Source organism: Sceloporus occidentalis, unplaced genomic scaffold (genome assembly GCF_023333645.1).
Source record: "Sceloporus occidentalis isolate IW3139 unplaced genomic scaffold, rSceOcc1.0.p SCAF_4, whole genome shotgun sequence".
Lineage (NCBI taxonomy): Eukaryota > Metazoa > Chordata > Lepidosauria > Squamata > Phrynosomatidae > Sceloporus > Sceloporus occidentalis.
In genome coordinates, this window is record NW_028316984.1 from 196,532,991 (window position 1) to 196,557,057 (window position 24,067).

General features: G+C 44.0%; 1 protein-coding gene across 7 annotated transcripts in view; it reads left to right on the top strand.

The window, feature by feature from the left end:
• Positions 1-24,067, top strand: part of KTN1 (kinectin 1) — a 165,582-nt gene that overhangs the window by 62,794 nt on the left and 78,721 nt on the right. For all 7 annotated transcript variants that reach the window (XM_089522818.1, XM_089522817.1, XM_089522821.1 and 4 more), the window contains 10 exons: positions 3,109-3,285; positions 8,830-8,960; positions 10,900-11,016; positions 11,812-11,952; positions 13,011-13,117; positions 14,321-14,453; positions 18,809-18,896; positions 20,105-20,271; positions 20,947-21,015; positions 22,922-22,959. In XM_089522818.1, the coding sequence (XP_089378944.1) occupies positions 3,109-3,285; positions 8,830-8,960; positions 10,900-11,016; positions 11,812-11,952; positions 13,011-13,117; positions 14,321-14,453; positions 18,809-18,896; positions 20,105-20,271; positions 20,947-21,015; positions 22,922-22,959 (1,168 nt within the window). The remainder of the gene's footprint in view (positions 1-3,108; positions 3,286-8,829; positions 8,961-10,899; positions 11,017-11,811; positions 11,953-13,010; positions 13,118-14,320; positions 14,454-18,808; positions 18,897-20,104; positions 20,272-20,946; positions 21,016-22,921; positions 22,960-24,067) is intronic.

A 24,067-nucleotide genomic window follows, 5' to 3' on the forward strand; every position in this document is an offset into this window, starting at 1 on the left:
AAAAAAATGTTAATACAAATGCATGTTTCTGAGGCTTCTATAGACAATTGCCCCCCTTGCCTGCCGCTTGCCCCCCCTTGCCCGCCGCTTGCCCCCCTTCCCCGCCTCTGGCGGCAATCGGCGGCAGGACTGGGCTGGGGCCGGTCCCAAGGCCTTGCCGGGCCGCATCCGGCCCGCGGGCTGTAGGTTGCCTACCCCTGGTCTTAACCATTACGTGTTGATACTTGTACTGTAGAGAAATTGAGTGTCCTGTCTCTTCTCAGGGGTGGGAGGGACAAGACTACTCTTGCATTGCATTATGGTGGGTATAGTAGCTGCTGTGTTAACATTAGGATATACAGTTGGTCCTCCTTATACGCGGATTTGAGCATTCGTGGATGGCAAATCAGGAAATTGTCCCCAATGGTGGCGTGCATGCACACGCGCCGCCATTGTGGACAATTTCCTTCTCCTCCCTCCCCTCCCTCGCTTCCCTCCTCCCTTCCCTCCCTGCCTCCCTCCTTTCCCTTCCCCTTACTTACCTTTACTCTCTCGGCGCAGCGGCTTGGTCTCCGCTGCCGCTGCTGCGGGGGAAGCCGGGTGGCAGCAGCGGCAACGGAGGCCAAGCCTCGGCTTCCTTGCCGCCGCCGTGAAAGGGCGCGATGGCGGTGCTGTAGGCCTCTTGGCCCCCAACAGCACCGCCACCGGGCCTTTCCCACGGCGGCGGCGAGGAAGCAGGGCTGCTGCGCCGGAGGCCTTCAAGGCCTCCTGCGCTGGCATCCAGCCTCCTCCAGGCCTCCGCTGCTGCGGAAGGGCCGGATACCGGTGCTGGAGGCCAAGAGGGCCCCAGCACCGACAGCCGCATCTTCCACAGCGCTGAGGAGGCCAGGTGACGGTGCCGGAGGCCTTGAAGGCCTCTGGTGCTGCTGCCCTCCGCGCCTCCTCTTCCCCACCTCCGTGCCTTTTTTTTGGAAGAGGAGGCGTGGAGGGCAGCAGTGCCAGAGGCCTTCAAGGCCTCCAGCGCCAGCACCCAGCTTCCACCGCCGCGGAAGGGCCGGATAGAGGTGTTGGAGGCCAGGAGGCCCCAGCACAGATTCTTGGCCCTTCCGTGGCCGTGGAGGCCTGGAGGAGGCTGGGTGACGGTGCCGGAGGCCTTGAAGGCCTCTGGCACTGCTGCCCTCCGCGCCTCCTCTTCGCAAGGAAAAGCGAAGAGGAGGCGCGGAGGGCAGCAGTGTCAGAGGCCTTCAAGGCCTCCGGCACCGTCACCCGGCCTCCTCAGCGCCGCGGAAGGGGCGGGTGTCGGTGCTGGGGCCCTCTTGGCCTCCAGCATTGGTATCCGGCCTTTCTGCAGCGGTGGAGGCCTGGAGGAGGCTGGATGCCGGCGCGGGAGGCCTTGAAGGCCTCCGGCGCAGCAGCCCTGCTTCCTTGCCGCCACCGTGGGAAAGGCCCGGTGGCGGTGCTGTTGGGGGCCAAGAGGCCTCCAGCACCGCCATCGCGCCCTTTCACGGCGGCGGCGAGGAAGCCGAGGCTTGGCCTCCACCGCCGCTGCTGCCACCCGGCTTCCCCCGCAGCGGCTGCAGCGGAGACCAAGCCGCTGCGCCGAGAGAGTAAAGGTAAGTAAGGGGAAGGGAAAGGAGGGAGGCAGGGAGGAAAGGGAGGAGAGAAGAGAGGGCAGGGAGGGAGAAAGAACTTTTGTCCCAATGGCGGCGCACGTACACGTGCGCCGCCATTGGGACAAATGGGACTTGAGCATACGTGGATTTTGGTATACGCGGGGGGGGGGTCTGGAACGGATCCCCTGCGTATACCAAGGGCCCACTGTATATGCTTTAGTGTGGTGTAATGAAGATACTGGAATCTCAAAGACAGTGTAGAAGTGCAAACTGTATTTCCCTTCGTTCAGTGGCATATACTTTATAAAGTAACTTTTGTCAACCTGGTGTCCTCTGTATATGTTGGGAGTTCTATTCCAATTTATATAGCAGGCAGCAGGCTACAAAGGATGTCCTAGGAAATATATTTGGGAGTGTCCTTAAACTGAAGGAATCTGAAATACCTGTTGCAGGATGTCATATTTCTTATTGATGCTTTGACCTAAAGTATGAAGTCCTTCTTTGTAAGTTAAAGCCTGTATGTGAAGTAAAACGTGAATTGTGAAACAGGAGTGTCCCCAATTCAAATCTGTCTTCTGTCCTGAATAACAATGTTATGAATGAACAGTTATCTCTATCAATGGACCCTTGTCTATATAGAGGTAATACTGACTTACCTTGTTAGAATGTATTTGGAATTTTTTTAAAGTGTTATTATTAAAAAGTATTATTTATTTATTATTTATTAAAGTTTATCTATTTGGTAGGCTGAGGTACAGGATTAGATATGAACCTGTTATTTCATAATACAGGTTAAGTTTCTCATTTTATGTCTTGAAATTTTGTAATATTTGAATATACATAATGAGATATCTTGGAGATTGGACCCAAACCTAAACACAGAATCCATTTATGTTTCATGTACCCTTTATACTCATAGCCAGAAAGTAATTTTATGCACAATATTTTAAATAATTTTGTGCATAAAACAAAGTTTATGTGCATTAAATCGTCAGCAAGCAAAAGTGTAACTATCTCAGCCACATATTTAGACAGTTTTGGATTTTGGAGTGTTTCAGATTTCTGGATAAGGGATATTCAACCTGTAATAGCTTGTCTAACTGAAACAATCATAGTGTTTTCATTGTTGCTGTTGCTGATAGTATTCATAGTAATTATTTATATAGCACTCTCAAAGCACTTCACATTAGTAATCTTGTAAATCTTATAATCAATGCTACAAAGTGAGTGAATGCTCTTATTACCATATTACCGATAAGAATGGTTGGAGCTTAAGAAACTGATTTACACCTGGTACATTCTTTCTTGGGGCCAAATCCAGACTGAGGACTTCTCGATTCTTTGCTCAGTTTTATAGCCACTGTTCCATACCAATTCTGCTGAACTTAAGTGAAAAAAGGGATCAGATTTCTTAGACACAACAGGAATGTTTAGATTGGTTTGAAACAATGCAAGCCAAGCTAATTATAAGGCTTAATACAACTCACTAGGTTCATTGTGTTCCCTAAAATTCTAGTTATGACCTTGGTGGATGAGCCTTTGATTCATGGAACGACTTACATTCCTCTGATGGATAATTCTGACCAGAACCTGGCAGTGGAAAAAAGAGAAGTGGCTGACTTAGTGAAACAAGATGGAATTGAAGGGATGCAGAAAAGCAATGCAAAGAAACTGAAGACTGAAACTGATAAAGGTACAGACAAGGGGCTAGTGGATTGAGCTGTGACTCATTGAAATGTGCTTGGGTCAAGGGCAGGGGTAGGCAACCTTTTTGAGCCGGGGGCCGGGTTGCTGTCCCTCAGACAACTGGGGGGCCGAAGCCGGGGGTGGAGCTTCCACCCTCCGGGGGCGGAGCTGTACACGGGGGTGGAGCTTCCACCCTCTGGGGCGGAGCTGCATGCCAGGGCGGAGCTTCCACTATCTGGAGGCAGGGCCACATGTCAGGGGTGGAGTTTCCACCCTCCGGGGGCGGAGCCGCATAATAATAACAATATTTGCAAGAAGCGACTAGGCAAGGCCACAAAACAGCAAAAAATGCATGCCACTGTCTGAACCCAGAAATGTGCAAGCAAGTCCATGTGGGGGGATCTTGCAAAGACAATACCAAGGGATAACAACAATAATAATAGCAGTATTTGCAAGGATGGAAGCGACTAGGCAAGGCCACAAAACAGCAAAAAATGCATGCCACTGTCTGAACCCAGAAATGTGCAAGCAAGTCCATGTGGGGGGATCTTGCAAAGACAATACCAAGGGATAACAACAATAATAATAGCAGTATTTGCAAGGATGGAAGCTACTAGGCAAGGCCACAAAACAGCAAAAAATGCATGCCACTGTCTCAAAACACAAAGGCACAGGTAGTATAACCCCCCTCCCCCAATGAACAAACCTCTCACCTGGCTCAGTGGCTGTGGTTCTCTCTCTCTCTTCCCTCTCTTTCTCTCCCTTCCTCCCTCCCTCTCACTCCCACCCTCCCATCCTTTCTCTCTCTCCCTCTCTCCTCATAGAGTCATAGAGTTGGAAGAGACCCCAAGGGCCATCCAGTCCAACCCCCTGCCATGCAGGAAATCAGAATCAAAGCATCCCCAAAGGAGCATGGGGGGGGGGGGTTGCAAAGATATTAAGGGAGTCACAAAGCACAGGAGAAACATAGAATCATAGAGTTGGAAGAGACCCCAAGGGCCATCCAGTCCAACCCCCTGCCATGCAGGAAATCAGAATCAAAGCATCCCCAAAGGAGCATTGGGGGGGGGGGGGTTGCAAAGATAGTAAGGGAGTCACAAAGCACAGGAGAAACATAGAATCATAGAGTTGGAAGAGACCCCAAGGGCCATCCAGTCCAACCCCCTGCCATGCAGGAAATCAGAATCAAAGCATCCCCAAAGGAGCATTGGGGGGGGGGGTTGCAAAGATAGTAAGGGAGTCACAAAGCACAGGAGAAACATAGAATCATAGAGTTGGAAGAGACCCCAAGGGCCATCCAGTCCAACCCCCTGCCATGCAGGAAATCAGAATCAAAGCATCCCCAAAGGAGCATGGGGGGGGGTTGCAAAGATACCAAGGGAGAGTAAATCACAGTCACCAAGCAGAGGAAAATACATGCACCAACCAACCTCTTCAGTGGCTCGCTCCGGCTGGCTGCCTGGCTGGCTGGCTCTCTTACTTTCGCTTTCCTTTTCTCTGCCGCCTCCTCCTTTCCCTCCCCTCCACACTCTTTTATTCATAGAGGGAGGCGGAGAGAGGAGGGCAGAGCTAGGAAAACGGAGCCAGGAGGGCGAAGGGCAGAGAGAGAAGGGAGGAGGGCGGAGCCCATTCGGAGGGCTGGCGCGGCCCTGCAGCCCTGGAACAGGGCTGCAGCAAGCGCCCCGGGCCTCCTAGAGGGGCGCCGCCATTTTGAAAAACAAAATGGCGGCCGGAGCGGCGCCAATCGGCGGCGCAATCGGCGGCAGGGGCGAGCGAGGGCCAGGCCTAGAGGCTTCGCGGGCCGCATCCGGCCCGCGGGCCGCACGTTGCCGATGCCTGGTCAAGGGGATTCTGAGGTTTCTTTTCCATCCTATCCCTTCCCTTTATGGTAGAAGTGGAAAATTTGAGCAGATGTTTAACTTCTTGAAAATGGGTTGAGTGGGAAGAGAATCTTTTGGTGGAACCTTTTAGTAATTGTGAGGAGGTGCAAAAATTTAATTTGCATCCCATGTCCCTGTTGCCACCATCCCCTGGTTTGTCTCTAAACACTCTTTGAATCAAAGTATGGTAATTGAAATATTTTAGCAAAGAATGACAAAGTTGTTTTCCGAGACTTTTTGTTGTAGTATGTACAGAGACATGACACATTAATTACTGAGAGATTTTTTGTTTGTTGCAACCTACAGATGTATACAACATGTTCTTTAGCAGGCAAGTGTACATATTACACATTGTTGTCAGAGAAGATAAAGAGTTTTTGCTAAAAGATGAGACTTGTTAGTAACTGTTAGGAGAAGGGCAATGTGAATAGATCATTGTTAGGGTAGCAGACAAAGAAACTGAAGGTAGAACTTCATGTTATAGTCACAATAAGGCATTTGGATAATAACCCTGGCAATCTTTTTGGTTGCCTCCATATGTGTAATGCCTGTGGTTGTACATGTTGTAACACTATTCAGGGGCCATACATATTGTAAGCTTTTGAAGCTCTGCTGACTTCTTCATTGGGCAAAGGTGTTAAAAATCCTAGCGGAGAAAGAAAGGGGAAAACATTGACAATGTTAGTCATAGCCCTACATTGGTCAAGATGTTGTGGTTGTTGTCCTCAGTTCAGATGGCATAGAAGGGTATTGATGCAGGCAGGCCCCTCCTGCTTCTGGCCATGTGGGTACTGCTAAATTCAGTTCAGAAAGTAAGCATTAGCAAGACAAAAAACTATTGCCTTTAAGATCCAGTTTGTCTCAAATCCTTTGTGAGGCCCCTTTGTTGGGAAGAGAACACTGAATTTCTCAGGAAGCCTCATGCTTTTGCATCAGGAATTGTAAAACTGAAATGTCCTGCAGCACTTTTGATGAGCATCAATGCCATGAGATGTGGTTGATTTTGAAACATACATCTGGCTAATGCACACACTGTTAATTCAAATCTAATATTGTAGGCATTGCCCCTGCTCTGTACTTTTAATCCAGCTGTCCACTTTCATTATGCCTCTACAGCTTTATCACTTCTGCGCACTTTCCCCATTATGTTGATTCCATTATCCAAATGTCGATAATTCTTTCCCTTGTACAACCTGGGATTTGCCCACCCAAATTAGAAACACCCCCCCTCCCTGGTTTTGAGCAATAAGCTTCTTGGGGGACTCAGCACAAGGTTTTCCTGTATTTATTAGAGGACAGTGTTCTGAGGACATGACTTTGAGCCATGCCTTTCACCTCCCTGGTGAGAATGTTGCTGCCTCTTTGATGTTTGCATTGGTCTGACCTGTTTGAATAAGGTTTGATGCTGTCTTGAATTAAGGTTGGCCTGTTCCAGAGACAGCTAACCTCATTTATCTTAGGGAGATCTTGTATAACTTAAGGCAATAGCCTGAAAGTGAAGCAACCCTACATAGTTCTGTATGGAAGATGGCATTTTCCAGTACTGAGGTCTTCAAAGGAATACAGTCAGCTGTCTATTTTTGTGGGGGATCCATTCCACACACACACACCCCTGCGAAAACAGAATTTTCCACATATTCAAGCCCCATAGGTTTGAATGGGGCATGTGCTTCCAAGGGGCCTTGGACACGCGCCCCATTTTAATCCCCTCCTCGCGTGTAAGTGAGGGTTGCTCCGCACAAGTAAGAGAGGGTTGCGGATATGAAGTCCATGAAAACAGAGGGGCAGCTGAAGTGAACACATTATGTGGCAGCACAGGGTCTTCATTTTGAGTTGAGGAATCACAAAACCATAGAGTTGGAAGAGACCACAAGAACCATCCAGTCTAACCCCCTGCTGCGCAAGAATAGCCAATCAAAGCACTTCTGACATATGGTCATCCAGCTTCTGTTTAAAAACCCCAAAGAAGGAGACTCCACCACACTCTGAGGCAGCATATGTCACTATCAAACAGCTCTTATTGTCAAGAAGTTAATACAGTGTGCCCGCGTCATACGTGGTTTTCAGCATATGCTGAAAGCTGTGCTGGAGCACGCGTTCCATTGTTCCATTGTCGCTGTGCCGCCGCATGCACGAGCCCCATTCAGTTAAATGTTCAGGTGGAATCTCTTGTCCTGGAGCTTGCATCCATTGCTCCGCGTTCTAGTCTCTGGAGCAGCAGAAAACAAGCTGATTCCCTCCCTCCTCAAAATGACATCCCTCCAAGTATTTAAACAGGGCTATCATATCACCACTTAACCTTCTCTCCTCCAGTCTAAACATCCCCAGATCCCTGAATCTCTCCTCATAGGGCATAGGTTGCCCTCTTTTGGACACACTCTATTTTCTCAATGTCCTTTTTGAATTGTGGTGCCCAGAACTGGACACAATATTCTAGGTGGGGCCTGAGCAGAGCGGAATAGAGCGACACTATTACTTCCCTTGATCTAGACACTATACTTTTATTGATGCAGCCTAAAATTGCATTGGCCTTTTTAGCTGCCGCATCACACTGTTGACTCATGTTCAATTTGTGGTCTACTTGGACTCATGGGCCTGTTACAGACTGCCAAAATAAAGCTGCTTCGGGTCTCTTTGAAGGTATGCTATTTAAATGATGCATGAGTCCTAAGAGTCCGGAGGTCGCACCAAAGCCACACTCCATTCCTAAGCACCAGAGTGCAGTTTTTGGTGCAGCTTCTGGATACTTAGGATGCATGCATCATTTAAATAGCATACCTCCAAAGAGACCCGAAGCAGCTTTATTTTGGCAGTCTGTAACAGGCCCTAGATCCCTTGCACATGTACATAGGTTTGGAGGTCTATCCAGTCCAAACCTGGTTTACTGATATAAAAAATCAGAAGGGAAAGCAAAAAGAGCCCTGAAATTGCCCATCATAAAAGATGCACTTGGACAGCAGACTAACCAAGCAGGCCCAATGGTTGCCTGGCTGTAGAATTCTCACTCTGGCAAGCTATGTAATATTTTTATTTAAATTTTAGTCATTATTTCTATATCCATCTATACATATACATTAATATAGCTCAAACTATGTCTTTTGTCCTCTTTATTAGCTATTTATAAGACTTATGGTGGCTGTTATGACTTTTCTTAGTCAAAAGGAAGAAACCGTGAATAAAATACTTGGTTGCATTCTATATTCATTTCTGTATTCATTTTTGCTCAGAGGTTTAGCACAACTGAGTTTAATTGAGCTCTCTCTTTGCTAGGTGGAAAAGTTCTCTACTCTTTCTTTGGACAATGTCCGTTGGTATATGAACTAATTGTTGTAGGAAAAGGCTTTCATTTTACCCTGCCCTCTTATTGTGATAAGGAAGAAAAGTTAAAAGGAAAAATAAAATGTGTGCATTTGTGCACACCTTCAAGTCATCTGTCGACTGTGACGACTCCATGAATTTCATAGGGTTTTCTTAGGCAAGGAATACTTAGAGGTGGTTTTGTCAATTCTTTCCCCTGAAATATAACCTAAAGCACCTGGGATTCATTGGCGGTCTTCCATCCAAGTAATAACCAGAGCTGATCATGCTTAACTTCTAAGATCAGATGGGATCTAGTGCCTTTAGGGTATGTATGTACTCCATGTTAATTGCTGCTGGTGGTTTAATTGTAGAAAATGCAGAAGTGAAGTTTAAGGATTTTCTCTTGGCTATGAAGAACATGATATTCACAGAAGAGGAAGCTTTGAGTGTGGTGGAGCTGCTAAAGGAGAAATCAAATGTGATACAAGATGTTCTGCAGAAGGTATGTGCTGTCCTTGTGACTGTATAAGTTAGAGATGGAGGATGTTGAGTTTATTTAGATATTCATAGTTAATAGCTGCTTTTGGAATCTGGTAATGTCAATACTGGATCTGACAAAAGGCCTATTTAGGCTAGCATCTTGTCCTGAAGTGCGGTAGTCATTCCGTAGCCACTGATATTCAGAGGCATACTACTTGTGATATTGGAGGTGATATATATCCATCCTTACAAGTAGCCACTGATGTCCATGAATTTATCAAATCTCCTTTGAAAAGCGTGGCAACTGACAGCCATCACAACAGACAGCATTGAATTCCATAGCTTGACCTCTAATTGAGTGATAATGATTTTATATTGATATCTGTTTTTATCTTCTTGTGTGCCACTTGGTTTACTGGCACAGGGCATCGAAGTTCTGTAACTAAAATTGTGACACTCAAAATAGTTAATAATAATAATAATAATAATAATAATAATAATAATATGTTTTATTTATAGACCGCTATTCCGCAATGATCATAGCGGTGTACAGTAAAAATCTTAATGCAATACAAATACAAGGTGACAAAGGAGGGAGAAGTCTCGTCCTTCAGGCAGTCCCTGATGTTGCTGGGTCTGCCTGATGGCTCCCTCTGAGGCCGAGATGACAGTTGAGGAGGGAGGGGCCTCTTCCTTCAGGCAGTCCCTGATGTTGCTGGTTTGCCTGATGGCTCCCTCTGATGCCGAGATGACAGTTGAGGAGGGAGGGGCCTCTTCCTTCAGACAGTCCCTGATGTTACTGGGTCTGCCTGATCGCTCCCTCTGAGGCCGAGATGACAGTTGAGGAGGGAGGGGCCTCTTCCTTCAGGCAGTCCCTGATGTTGCTGGGTCTGCCTGATCTCTCCCTCTGAGGCCAAGATGACAGTTGAGGAGGGAGGGGCCTCTTCCTTCAGACAGTCCCTGATGTTGCTGGGTCTGCCTGATGGCTCCCTCTGAGGCCAAGATGACAGTTGAGGAGGGAGGGGCCTCTTCCTTCAGACAGTCCCCGATGTTGCTGGGTCTGCCTGATGGCTCCCTCTGAGGCCAAGATGACAGTTGAGGAGGGAGGGGCCTCTTCCTTCAGACAGTCCCCGATGTTGCTGGGTCTGCCTGATGGCTCCCTCTGAGGCCAAGATGACAGTTGAGGAGGGAGGGGCCTCTTCCTTCAGGCAGTCCCTGATGTTGCTGGGTCTGCCTGATCTCTCCCTCTGAGGCCAAGATGACAGTTGGTTTCCACATAATGCAGTCTTTCCAGTCACATTTTTTCTGCACTTTTTAGTGTGTGTGTATTTGTTTTTGAGACTTGCCTGCTTTTGTATTTGATTATTTTTGTGCTTTTTGCCAAGTCTTTTCCTTCTTGAGTTGGATTCCTTTCCTTGTCATAAGGCAAAGACATTTTCTTTTTGTTAGGTGTCAAAATTTAGTTCATCCAGGTGAGACCTCTTTGAGACTAACTGCGCTTCATCTTTCACATAGTCTCAAAGGTGCTACTACAAGATCCCTTTGCATACAATAGACCATTGTTTATCATGACAGGAAGAAGCTTCAGCAAACAGTTCCATCTTCTACTTTTTGCCTCTGGTACAACCACAGAAGGGCACATGTGATTTTTGCTTATCATTTTATCTGATCCTGAGACCAGTTGATGTTGACTGGTTTGTTGAAACAATTTAACTTGAGAAGACATGAATCTTCTCTTAGGCATGTTTCTTTCACCATAACCATAGTTTATGTTTTGGATGTAACACTGGACTCAGTCAAAAACAGAAGCAGAAGTTTCTGAATTTCTTGTGGTCATGGTGAAGGAGAAGGGTGGTTTGTTAGTACGTGCTCATTACATCTGCTTGACATTACAGTTTATTGTGACATCCAGTCTGGCTCTCCTCTTCATTTTACCTTCAATGTGTTATTGTTTGTTGCAGGCCAGTAAGGGAGAGTCAACTGTAGCCTTACATCAGCTGCAAGAAAAGGACAAACTCCTTGTAGCCTTGAAGGAAGAAGCTGCTGTTGCAAAGGAGCAATGCAAACAGCTCTCTCAGGTACATTGGTTCCCAGGGGAAATAAATGTAGCACAACTGTACTTGCCTAGTGAGGAGAGGGGATGATTCTTGGAAACATTGCCAATTCATGAATACTGGCTTAAGAAATTTCCAAAAAAACTGTTTAGGATCTGTGAGGCTAGGCTGCCTTTTCCAGCTCTACAACAGGAGGTATAAATCAGAATCTTGTAAGGGAAATGTAACATGTAAATATAAATGCTAAGAGGAGCTGTGAAAAGTTGATGAGGGAAGCACATGTATCCATCTTCACTCTATCCTCCCCTTTTTTGCATCTGGTCAACAGCAATTTGCCCAACTCACTTTAACTTACACATTGTATTTACCCTCCTGATCCCCATTATCTATCTTTTTCTGGTGTAGCCCTCACACAGCCTTTTGTGCATAAGTTCTCCCACTCTGAGCTGCTCCATAGCAGCTTGAGAAGACATGATTCTTCTCTTAGACATGCTTCTTTCACCAAACTGTAGTCAACATTAACCACAGTTTATGGTTTGTATGTAACACTGGACTGAGTAAAAAAAAAAAGGAAGTGGAAGTTGACAACCACTCCATTGTTGTCCCTATCTCCCAGAATTTCCACAAGGGAGCTACACTCAGAGCTTCTTCTTCCTCACTCCCACATGGAGGCTTTGACTTATCTGTAGCCTTCCTTCCCAACTTAAATGAATACTAAATAGGCACACTGGATTTGTTGGCTTTATGTTCTTGTTAAACCTTGGCAGGAATTAAATATGTTTGCTTGCAGAAATGAGGCATCAGTTGATATTTTCCTAGGAGCTGGTGTCAGAGAAGGAAAGGAACAACTTAGTTGCGGCAAAAATGAGAGAGCGAATTGGCACCCTGGAAAAAGAGCATGGTGTCTTTCAGAACAAAATCCATGTAGGCTACCAGGAAGCCCAACAGATGAAGATGAAGGTAAGAATCATAACCTCAGTTGTGTGTTTACGTGCCTTCAAGTTATCTGTTGACATATGGTGATCCCATGAATTTAATAAGATTTTCTTCGACAAGGAATACTCAGAGATGGTTTTGCTAGTTCCTCCCTCTGAAATATAGCCTACAGCACCTGGTATCCCTTGGTGGTCTCCTCTCCAAGTACTAACAAGACTGGCCCTGCTTACCATCCAAGATTAGAAAGGATCTGGTGCCTTTAACTATGTTGTAACCCACCTTGAGCCGTGAGGAGAGGTGGGTAAGAAATAAATTTATTATTATTATTATTTATAGTATTTAGGCCTTGTCTTCCCTTGGTACTAATACAAAAAATAAAGCAGATTGGGTGATATATGGTGATTTAGGCTTCCAGAATGAAGGAAAAACCTTTGATATGTGACTTGGAGTAGGAATGACTGGATCCATGTTTGTTTCCAGTTCTGTGTTAGTTTCTCCTGTATTTCCTCATTCTGTCTTATTTCCTCAGTAATCTCCTGTTTTTATAAAAATGCAACCCTCCCTTTTTTAAATGTATTTTTTTTAACGTAATATTGATTTTAATGCATTTACCTTTAGTGGTTTAAGTGTATGACTATGTCTCTGGAGACCAAGGTTCAAATCCCTGCTCAGCCATAAAACCCAATGAGTGACCCTGGGCAAGTCACACTCTCTGAGCTTCAGAGGATGGCAATTGCAAACCCCCTCTGAAGCAACCTGCCAAGAAAAACCCTTTTATAGGTTTACCTTAGGGTCCCCATAAGTGAAAAATGACTTGAAGGCAAAACTACACGACACACACACACACACACACACACACACACACACACACACACATTCTGGCATGTTTTTGTAAGCCTAGATTTACATTTTTAAAAATCTAGAAAAGTACAAAACCTGCGGGATAACTGTATTTGATCCATATATTAATCCAGAAAGACAAGAACAAATTGAGTAAAATTGTTTTTTGGACTTTTGTTGGAAAATAGAAATTGTACAGTGGTCCTCTCATCCATATGTTTGCCCCCGCCCTCCATCTCTAGTTTCAGCAACTTCGTGAGCAGATGGAGGCAGAGATCAATCGCCTGAAGCAAGAGAATGGTATTCTGAGGGATGCTGTCAGTACTTCTACCAACCAAATGGAAAGCAAGTACGCTACTATGGTGATTCCACCCAAGCAATCATTTTCTTGAATCCGCAGTTATTTTATGGAGCTGTTGTGCTTCTGAAGTGGTTGACACACATTGTGTGCGTGCCCTAATTTTGGTTGGAACCCACTGTTAGATCCAGTTCAGTGTATTAAGTCAGCGGTCTTGGGAAGAAGGTACTAGCTGTGTTGCGGGGAGTGGGAGATATTCATAAAAGGTAATGGAGGGGACCACCTGCAAATGGCTTGGATTTTGAAAGTGAAGGCAGTCCTCATCACAATGTCACCCTGAATGTACCCAATTTCATCTGATTTTGAAAACTAAACAGGATTAGTGTTTGGATGGGATGCCACCTGGGAATACCAGAGATGTCCAGATAGTGCTAGGAATGAATCATGCTTGAAGCCCTGAGGACCCACTGCTGTCTGTCAGAGCTGATAATACTGGGCTAAATAGATCAATTGTTTTGACTCAGTACAAGACAACTTGTTGTGTTTCTTACAGCTAACAATTACTCAGTTAGGTGGACCTAGGGAGGAACCAGGCAGAGCAAATAGAAACCTGGACCTGTAATCTGATTTTTCCTTCCTCTGATCTCCCTTATACACACTCACCTAACTTCTGATGACTGCTCCAGACTGTATACTAAAGTACAGTGCTTCATTCCTTCCTGTGAGTTAAATTTCAGTTTTGATAGTAGACTGTATCTGAGCATATAAGTTTCATCCTGTTATCTCTAAGGCTTTTCGCTGCAATTCTTCAGGGGGCAGGATACTTGGTATGTATATTGTCTGTGCTCAAAATGGCAGGTTTTCCCCTTTTGAGAAAGTGTTTGGATGATAGAGTTTACACATTGTTTCTAGAATTTATTACATGCTTGTGTACTTAAGAGCCTGCTTATATGTAAACAGCAAACCCCATTTCAACAAAAATTTGGATCACAGGATTCTGTATTTCTTTATGTAGGGGACCAAATGTGAGGGTGATCATGTGAAATTGTCACAGCAGAGGGCTGAGGCTGAGAGAGTGTTAAAGTCAGTAACAGTGCAGCTATTTTAAATCAGTTTTCTTAGGTGGTTGAAATATTATCATTCTGTGATTTCACAGAGGCCACCATCTGTCTTTCTCCTCAAATGTGCTTCATTCACACTGCCAACTAATGTCTTTCCTACCAGTGAAAAGCAACCTCCTTTCCTTCCTTCTAGACAGTCTTCAGAGCTCAATAAACTGCGCCAAGATTGTGCTAGGCTTGTGAATGAGCTGACTGAGAAGAACAACAAACTGCAGCAGGAAGAACTTCTAAAGAAGAATGCAGAACAAGCTGCTGGTCAGCTAAAGGTGAGTGCCACCTTGCCTTTATCCTGAATCCCAAACATGGATTCAAAAAGGATTTCTGGTTTTTATAAATTTTCTAGTTGGGCACCATATTCTTACAATTACTACTGCTTTTACCACTCCTACTGTTGTTGTGTGTCTTGGTGCTGGGTGTTATCAGTACGCTGATGACACCCAAATCTATTTCTCCGTATCTCGTTTGTCGGCCTCGAATTCTGATGGCATCTCTTCTCTCAATGAATGTCTTCAGGCGGTAATGGGCTGGATGAGGAAAAACAGATTGAAACTGAATCCAGACAAGACGGAGGTGCTCATGGTAGCGGCCCCGAAACCAAGAATTGGGTTGCAACCTCCAGTCCTGGATGGGGTCACACTCTCCTCCAGCGACTGTGTTCGCAGTCTGGGGGTGCTCCTTGACTCGTCGCTCCTGATGACAAATCAGGTAAATGCGACAGTCAGGAGTGCCTGTTATCAGCTTCGGTTGATACGCCAGCTGCGCCCTTTTCTGGAAGTAAGGGATCTCGAGACGGTTGTGCACGCGCTGGTAACCTCACGCCTTGACTTCTGTAATGCACTCTACATGGGGCTACCCCTGTGCTTGACTCGGAAATTACAGCTGGTTCAAAACATGGCAGCCAGGCTTGTCTCAGGAACATCTAGGAGGGACCACATTACTCCGGTTTTGAGGTCCCTCCACTGGCTGCCTATCAGCTTCCGGGCCCAGTACAAGGTGTTGGTTATTACCTTTAAAGCCCTAAATGGCTTGGGTCCAAGCTATCTCCGGGACCGCCTCCTCCCGTACAATCCTCCCCGCGCTCTCCGGTCCTCTGGGAGGAACTTACTGCAGTCTTTAAAATCTAGGCTTGCGGCGACCTCCCAGAGGGCGTTCTGCTGTCGCTCCCAAACTCTGGAACGACCTGCCGAATGAGATCCGTCAGATAACATAATTAGACAACTTTTAAAAAGCGGTCAAGACGGATCTCTTCCGGCAGGCCTTTCCAGACTAACCATCCCGGCCCAGGTTCCCTGATTCCCTCATTCCTCCCGTGGCCCCATCTTAGTGATGGTCGAGGATCAACAGAGGGATATCAGGGTTTTTAGTTTTAATTGCTGTTTTTATGCTTGATATTGTGTTTTTAATATGTTATACTGTTTAATATTGTCTTAAGGGGGGGAGGGATAAAGTGTTTTTAATTGTTATATTTTATATTTTACTGTTGTTAACCGCCCGGATTGGTTTGCCACAGGGCGGTATATAAATAAATATTATTATTATAATATTATTATTATTATTATTGTTCTTTTCTTATGACAAGCTTGTCATGGGATTTTCTTGGCAAGACTTCTTCAGCAGAGGTTTTCTATTGCCTTTTTCTGAGGCTGTGACTTGCCTTCTGTGACTGCTACTATCTCTTCATTTATCTGCAGAATAAAAATGCAGATAGAATCTCCAACAACCAGAGCTGTCATCAGTGGGAGCTTTTGAAATCCTATATTTTACCTTCTTAATTGCTTGACTTCTATAACTTATTGCTAGGCTTAGTTCCAAAGCATTGTGTGATTGCTACTGCTTATGCAAGTTGGCATTTCTTCTCACATCTGAAAAGCAGCTCCAAAGCATTCACAACTTTAAGGTGTATCTTTTTAGTGACATCAAGAGATGCCAAAAGAAACAGATGCACTTTAAGCTTATGAACGCATGCTTTAGAGTTGCTTTTCAGGAGATATTAAAACCTGCAGCTTTTCTGTGGAGGATACCTGATGATGTACTTTTGGTGCTTTCTAACACTATCTTATGCCTGTATTCTTGGCCTTCAGAGCCATGGTCTCATGAGGTTAGTTAAAAAATGCACAAAGGGCAGCCTGACCCTACAGACTAAGAACAAACAATATGCTGTTCAGTTAGGCAGAATACACAACAGTTGTATACTTTGTTTTTAATGAGTTACCAGCTACAGAAGCTTTATGACCTGTATAATTGGTCTTTGCCAATAAATTATACACACACACACACACACACACACACACACACACTTCTTTCTCAAAGAAGTAAACCTTGATTTTGCTATTTTATATAAGGGAGACAATTTTACTATGCTGTTGTATTTAATGAGATTTGAGCATCCATGGATTTTGATATCCACTCTGGGTCCTGGAACCAAACCCCAGTGGATACTAAGGACCCACTCTATGCTCTCTTTATTTAAAAAAGCTATGTTAACAATTTAATCTATCCTAGGAATTAAATTTGCTTTGATTTATTTATTTATTTATTTATTTATCCATTCCAGGACTCTTCACATAATAAATTTTTTGTGTATAATCTGGAATGCTGTTTGTTTTTTTTTAAAAAAAACAAAACCCTGAAATGAATGATGAAGTGTTCTCTCTAGGCATTTTCTATGTCCTCCAGCGTGATACTGTGGTATGCTGCTGGTAGAAGCTGGCCACAGAGTCCCGCTGTAGGACATAGAAATTCCTTGAGAAGTATTCTAGGAATCTCTAGATCCCCCATGACATCTTCATGGCAAACTTCTGGTGGAAGCATACCATAAAATTATTCTGGAGGATGTAGAAAATGCCTAGATAGAATATATTTTTTCAGTCACATATAACTGATACGCGATACTACGAGCTCACGTTATATGGGGTCTTATTGTATGATCATACTATTTCTGTTTGCAGTTGCATTCTGATACGATTCTGACATGCAGTTGCACTAGATATGATATGTATCATTTATTGTTCCTAAATTAAATTGCATATGCAAATATTTGCTAATAAAAGAATTTGTTTGTGGAGTTAGCACTACAAGGACATATCTAAATCTGTGCAAATTAAATTATAAATTGTGTAAATGCTGTTCTGCCTCCGTTTTCTAATTTGTTGTATTCAGATTAGAAAGTAAATGTTAATTATATCAAATTCTCTACGAAGTAATATAAATAGTGAAAAAAACACCAAATAAAATAAGCAAAATGTCAGAGTAAAACAGAAGATAAAAGAAGAGAACATGTTTTTCTGTAATGGCTTTAAAGCTTTAGAACACTTGGGAGAATGAAAAGGCCCTTACCTGGCTCCAGAATGGCCCTAGTATCAATGCCAGCCTCAAAAACCTAGAAGACCCATGGATGCATTATGAGATTTATGTAAATGCTGTGCCAAATTGTAAAGATTATGCAGACTACAGTCACCCCTCCTTTCTTGCGTACTTGGGATACACGTTCTTGATTACTCAGAGGGGTGACCTCTGTTAGCATCTATGGGGCTTGAATATGTGCGAGTCTCCGTTTTTGTGGGGTGTGTGTGTCCAGAATGGATCCCCTGTGAAAACGGAGGGTTGACTGTATTATTAAAAGACAACAAAAACAAAAAATTTACAGCACCTTAAAGATGCAACATATTTTATTTGGTGTAAGCTTTTGTGGACTGCAGACCACTTCAAGAGAGTCCATGAAAGGTTATGCCAAATTAAATTAGTGTTCACTTCCCCATGAGACTTTTTGTTCTTGCAACAGATTAACATGGCTCCTTCACTGAAAGCCACTAGATTATTCAGGAACTGAAACTGGAGGATGATGCCAAAGATACCATGAGTCAAAGACATGATCTCTGGGGAGACCTTTGGCTGGCAAGGAAATTTCTGGATATGTACCAGTGGCTACACTGAACATAGAACCTTGTGAATCTGCAAATGTCAGTTAACTTAACTGGATGAGCAGTGTGGACTGTATTTGTGTAGACCATTTATCACCATCTTCGTGCCCTCTTCTGTTCGTAGTTGCAGTTGTGGAAGATATTCAGTAGTGAAAGAAAAGCCAGATAGCTTCTTCTTGGTTACATGGGCAGAAGTGCTGTCTGCTTGTGTGTAGGGAACCAGGGTGGAGGCAGGGTATGGTAGCCTTGGATGCCAGCCACTGCGTCTTTCTCCACAAACTTGCATAAACTTTGCAGTTGGAATAATAATAGCAGTGACACATTCCACTTCTCTCTTTACTCAGATTGCAAAATTCATGCTGTGACCTGATGACCTTGGCAGGTTAAGCCAATTTACACAGAAAGTGCATAACATTCACTTTTTCATTCTCAGCCTCCTATTCAGGACTCCCCTTCTCTGGCAGTAGTCTTTTCCTTAAAGTAGCCCTGGTGGTTTTCTCAGATACCAAAAACTAGCAAATAAATAAAACAGGATTTTGAGGTTCTATTTTGTTCATTTGGCTTGGAGTGCTGCTCAGAAGTGACAAGAATAATAAAAGGCATGTGGGTCTCCTCTATACATTTTAAAAAAAAGTGTTTGAAGAGTGATACAATAACAGGGTCAGTGATGGCTATGGTTTTCCATTCCTTTTAACATCAAGGCACAGCAACAGGAAGCAGAGCGAAGATGGGAGGAAATGCAGAGCTATCTTAGGAAACGGACTGCTGAACATGAGGCGGCCCAGCAAGGTGCGTTCCAAGGAGGCATTCAGGCTGTTGAATCCCAACCCCCCTTTTTCTTTATCCTCTTTCATTGGGAAGAGAAATGAGTTTCTCTCAGGACCTTTTGATGCATGCACCCAAGGTGCCTCTTAAATATGTCATGGGGAAGCGCTGTCATGGGGAAAAGTGCGATATGATGCTAAATGGGTATACTTCCATTCTTAAACAAGTCCAGTTGTGGTAGGACAGCATGCTAGTGTGACAAAGTCCTGAGAGAAAGAAGTTGGTAGCATAAGCTTTTGTAGACTAAGGGCCAAAACAGACTGGCAGCCTCAGCTGGCTTTAAGCTGGTTTGAGAGCATGGCATGTAAACGTGCCACACACCCCAAGTCACCCAGAAGTTGCACCAGTGATTATATGCTGAGCGGCTTCCAGGCGACTTGAGGGTGTGACATTTAGATGCCACGCACCCCGGAGCCGGTGAAAAGCTGCTCCAGAGGCAAAGGGCAGCTTTTTTCAGCCCCAAATAGAAGTAGATTTTCCCCACTCTTTTTTGGGGCAGAAGCTGGCTGGATTGAGGCCGCTTATCTGCTGCTAAGTCTGTTTCACCCCTAAGTCAGATGCAAGGACCCCTAAGTCAGATGCAACCCAACATGTCTTTTGAATTAACTGGAAGCAGCTTCCATGTATGACTTTAATAAGTGGGCATGCACATGTCAGAAAAGGCATACCCTCAGATCCCAAACTAGTTGGGTCCAAATGGGAAACCAATGCTGTTGTTCCAAAAATGCTTCTGATTCTAGTCTGTGCTGGTGAATGATGGCTCTACAGAGTTTCTGGCTGAAGTATTTTATAGTTCTACTTGAAGATGGCCTGTATTGAACTTGGGATGCTAGCTGTGAGCTGGTGCCCTTCTTTTGAATGAAATCCTACCTCATCTATGAACTCAGTAGCTTTAGGCAGACTGCTATCTTAGTACCTGTGTAATCTTGCAAGTCATGATTAATATATGTATGGTCCTCTTTTCTGACCCTTGATCCAGACCTGTGGGGAGGGAGTTCTTAGGTTTTTCTTTCTAAGTGCACACTTGGTGATCAACTTGAGATGTGCTTCCAGTAAGTAGCCTTCATCCAAAGGAAGTGAAAGTACATGTAATGTCTTTTAAATCTAAATTGCCAGGTTACATGGTTGCTTTGTTTGATTTGCCCCCAACCCTTTTGCTCTTCTAATGGCAGACATCCAGAATAAGCTTGTGGCCAAGGACAATGAAATCCAGAGCCTGCACAGCAAGCTTACTGATACAATGGTTTCCAAACAACAACTAGAACAAAGGATGAGGCAGTTAATGGAAGCAGAACAAAAGAGAGTTGCAGCTGAAGACTCATTCCAGAGACAGGTGCAGGTATGGCTTGGATCAGGTTTTGCTTTGCTTCTCCTAAAGCCTTTGGAGAGTGTGGTATATTCTGGAAACAGTCAGGGACTCTAGGATATGGTTCCCGAGGCAATATTAAATAACATTGCCCAGTGTAATGTGAATGGAAAACCTTTGAATCAACAGATGTTTTGACGTACCAACTGGTTGGCACCAGCTAGCATGACCAGTTGTAAGGATAGTGGGAGCTGTAGATCAAAAACCATTTGGAAGGGCAAAGGCTTCCCCCCCTGATCTGAATTGTTCAGAATGAGTTAAGTATCCTTAATAATGCTTATAAGTTCAAGGACTTTTCTTGTCTATTTGATTTGTGTCGGTTTCATGACACTGTGTGTGACAACTCCATTGATCAGGTTGAACAATTGTAGCATAATAATTCCACCATGAAAAAGTGTATTCTAGATTTTTGTCTGAACTTGAAAGATTTGGCTAAGATGGTGAAGTTATTTGAGGGATAGTACTCCAAGACCCTAAACAACTTTTTAGAAACTGAACTAAAATCCATTCTGGATTCACCAGCCACTGATTTGGATGCCAACAGCCACTAGTATCTCCAGAGTTAAGCTTTTTCCTGTACCATTACATTGTGGAGAAAAACCCTTTCTAAACATGCTATTTACTTGATTTTTTAAAAATTTCTCATAGGAGCTGATGGAACAGAATGAGGATTTAAAAGCTCAGCTTCAGAAGTTCCATTCACAGATGGCAGTACAGGTATGGACATACCAGATAAGTCATTGTCATCTCCTCCTTCCCTTTCCTACTTTTTTCATTCAAAAATGAACACCAGCTCTTTAACTGTTGAACGTCGAGTCTGCATTGCAGTTACATTCCACATAAGAGAGCTTTGCATCCTCCGATTTGCTGTTGTATTCAGGTGGTGAACTGGAGTCTGAGTTGAACTGAAAGTGCCATAAACCTTTTGAGGAAATTGCCAGCTCATGATGGCCAAGTGCCAATGTGATTTCATCTTCCTTAAAGCAATACTTTGTAATCTGGCAACCAACCTCAGAGACTTAAATTCCCCCTGACTCAGGTGTTGCCTATCTTTTGGCACTGGCTAAGCTTCCTCTTCTCACTTAGGACTAGCAAATATATTCCAGAGAGAGGAATCTTGCTAGCTTGATTCATGTAGGAGGGTGTGTTGATGGCTGACCTTCCTATAAAATAGAGAAACCCAACCCATTAAGCTTGGTCAGAGGGAGTGAGCATTTGCCTCCCTGTTACCTAAGTCAGTGTATGGCCCGGAAGACCAAATAGATTAGTTGAATGAAGTCTTCAGGAAGAACCAACTAAGAGATGTGAAAATCAGTTCCAGGCTAAACATAATTGTATACTGCTAGAATTCAAAGATATAGCTATGTTAGTCTGTGGAATCAGTATGTAGCGAGATCTTGTAGCACTTTTGAGACTAACTGAAAGAAAGAAGTTGACAGCATGAGCTTTCATAGACTTAAGTCTACTTCCTCAGATACATTTGGACAAGCCCATAAAATAATCAAGTGCTAGCTGAGCACTTGATCACTGCCAGTATACAATTATGTAGAGAGAATTGTATACTGGCAGTGATCAAGTGCTCAGCTAGCATTTGATTATTTTATGGGCTAGTAGCTTAGCCTTTGTGGCATATGTTTATGCTTAGTTGGCATTCCCTTTCTAGGAGAACAGTCAGCCACACATCTCATTAGAAAATTGTGTGTGAGCTGAACATATTCAGATTTAAAATCCACAGGTTGCTCTCTGTTAATAAGTAGCTTTGCCAAAGCATTGGGGCCTAGAATTTCAGTTGCTTACAAAAACCTTTTTCAGTAACTCCACTATCTTTTTATATATATGGCAAAACAGTAACTCCAGTTCACTGCACACAGATATTTACACCTAAAACATTATTAAGGTGGAAGGGAGGGGGGCATTCTGTATTCCCAAGGCTGATCCAACAAACATGGTTATAGTTGTGTAATGACATACCATCATGTTTGACTAATTGGTAGCTGTTTACCAAACAGCAGCAACAACAATTCACTTACTGTGCCTTGTTATTTGAAGATAGTACAGTCTGCCCGCGTCATACGCGGCTTTCAGCATATGCTGCAAGCTGCGCTAGAAGAAGTGGTGCTGTGTGCCGGAAAAAGTAATGGTCCACACACCGCCATGGGCACAAGCCCCATTATCTTTAATGGGACTTGAGCATATGCGGAATTTCCCTTATGTTGGGGGTGGGTGGGTCGGGAATGGATCTCTCGTGTAAGGGAAGGGACCACTGTATATGTCGCATCACATTCCCTTACTTTGTGTTGGATGTTACTGTTATGTGAAACTTCTACAATGTTTCCCCCCTATTTTGGTTGATTTCCCCACATAGACGCTGACAAATTGGCTGTTATTTTTTTAAAAAAGACTGGGAGGACGGTGTCAGCATATCTCTGGGCTTGATTCAGGGGCTGGCATACTTTTCCTACTCCTGATCAAAAGAAATCCACTAACTCTGGGCTGATTGTGTACCATTAGAAGTGCAGTTTGCTCTTTTGTTAAATGCCCATAAACATGGTGATGCCTGGTCAAGGGTTATGAAGGAACTCCCGCAGAGTAGCATTTTCAGCTGTATCCTCTTCTCTTTTAGAGCTCGGCTTCAGCCCTCGCAGAAGAATTGCACAAAGTGTAAGTCTCTTCCTCTCCCCCAACCCCACCCCTTACCCCACTTGCTTCTTGGCTTATTTTTTTTTTTTAGTGTGTCAGCACTTCAAAGTATATGAGAGATTTTCTTGAAGGAAGTGCTGTCATCTCCAGTATTTTTGCCCTCTATTGTTACAGATTCCCTTTAGAAATGATATACATCTTCCTAAGGATTTCCCTTTTTTGCTTAAAGTTTGCAGGGCATTGTACTGTCTGTTGTCTTAGCAAAAGAATTAAGCTCCATCCCATTTTTTAAATATAAAGAAATAACATTGACTGTGCATGGCTGTGAAACTCAGGGTGAGGCAAAGTGTGAGAGTATGACCATATTTCTTTTTGTAAGCATACTTAAAGACGACCATTTTAAAACAAATCTAAACCATATTCTTTTTTGTATGGAGTTAGGCTTTTGTTATGTCTGCTCCAATGATAACAGCTCCCCATATCTCAGGTGGGAAGAGCCCTGTCGCTGGCTGCATCTGCACTGTAGAATTAATGCAATTTGACACCACTTTAACTGCCATGGCTCAATGCTATGGAATTCTGGGATTTGTAGTTTTGTGAAATATTTAGCCTTCTTTTGATAGAGAGCTCTGGTATCACAACAAACTACAAATCCATAGGATGGAGCCATGACAGTTAAAGTGTTGTCAATCTGCATTATTTTTGCAGTGCAGATGCAGCCCCAGTCCTGCTTTCTAAGGCTCTCTTTTGGAAATTGTAGATGCTTGTAATTGAATCTAATTCTGGTTTAATTCCACTGTGGCACTGGTGCTACAGTGCCAGTGTGATAGAACTTCTTTCCTTCCCACACAGCCCTTGAAGGTGCTTGAAAACTGACTTGTGCACTGGGCAAGAGTCCTCAGACCTCTTGAATAGGCTTTGAGAACCCCTGTGAAGACTGCACTGGAGAAGAAAGATAACCACCTTCCTACTATCATTGGATTCTGCTGCCCCATCAATGGATGTCTAGCTTGGATCCTGCCCTTTGCATGAAAAGAAATTTTGCAAACTGCCCTGGAAACTCTTTTGAAGGGCAAATTATAAATTATTTATATAAAATAAATACATTCTCCATCATTCAACTGTTCTC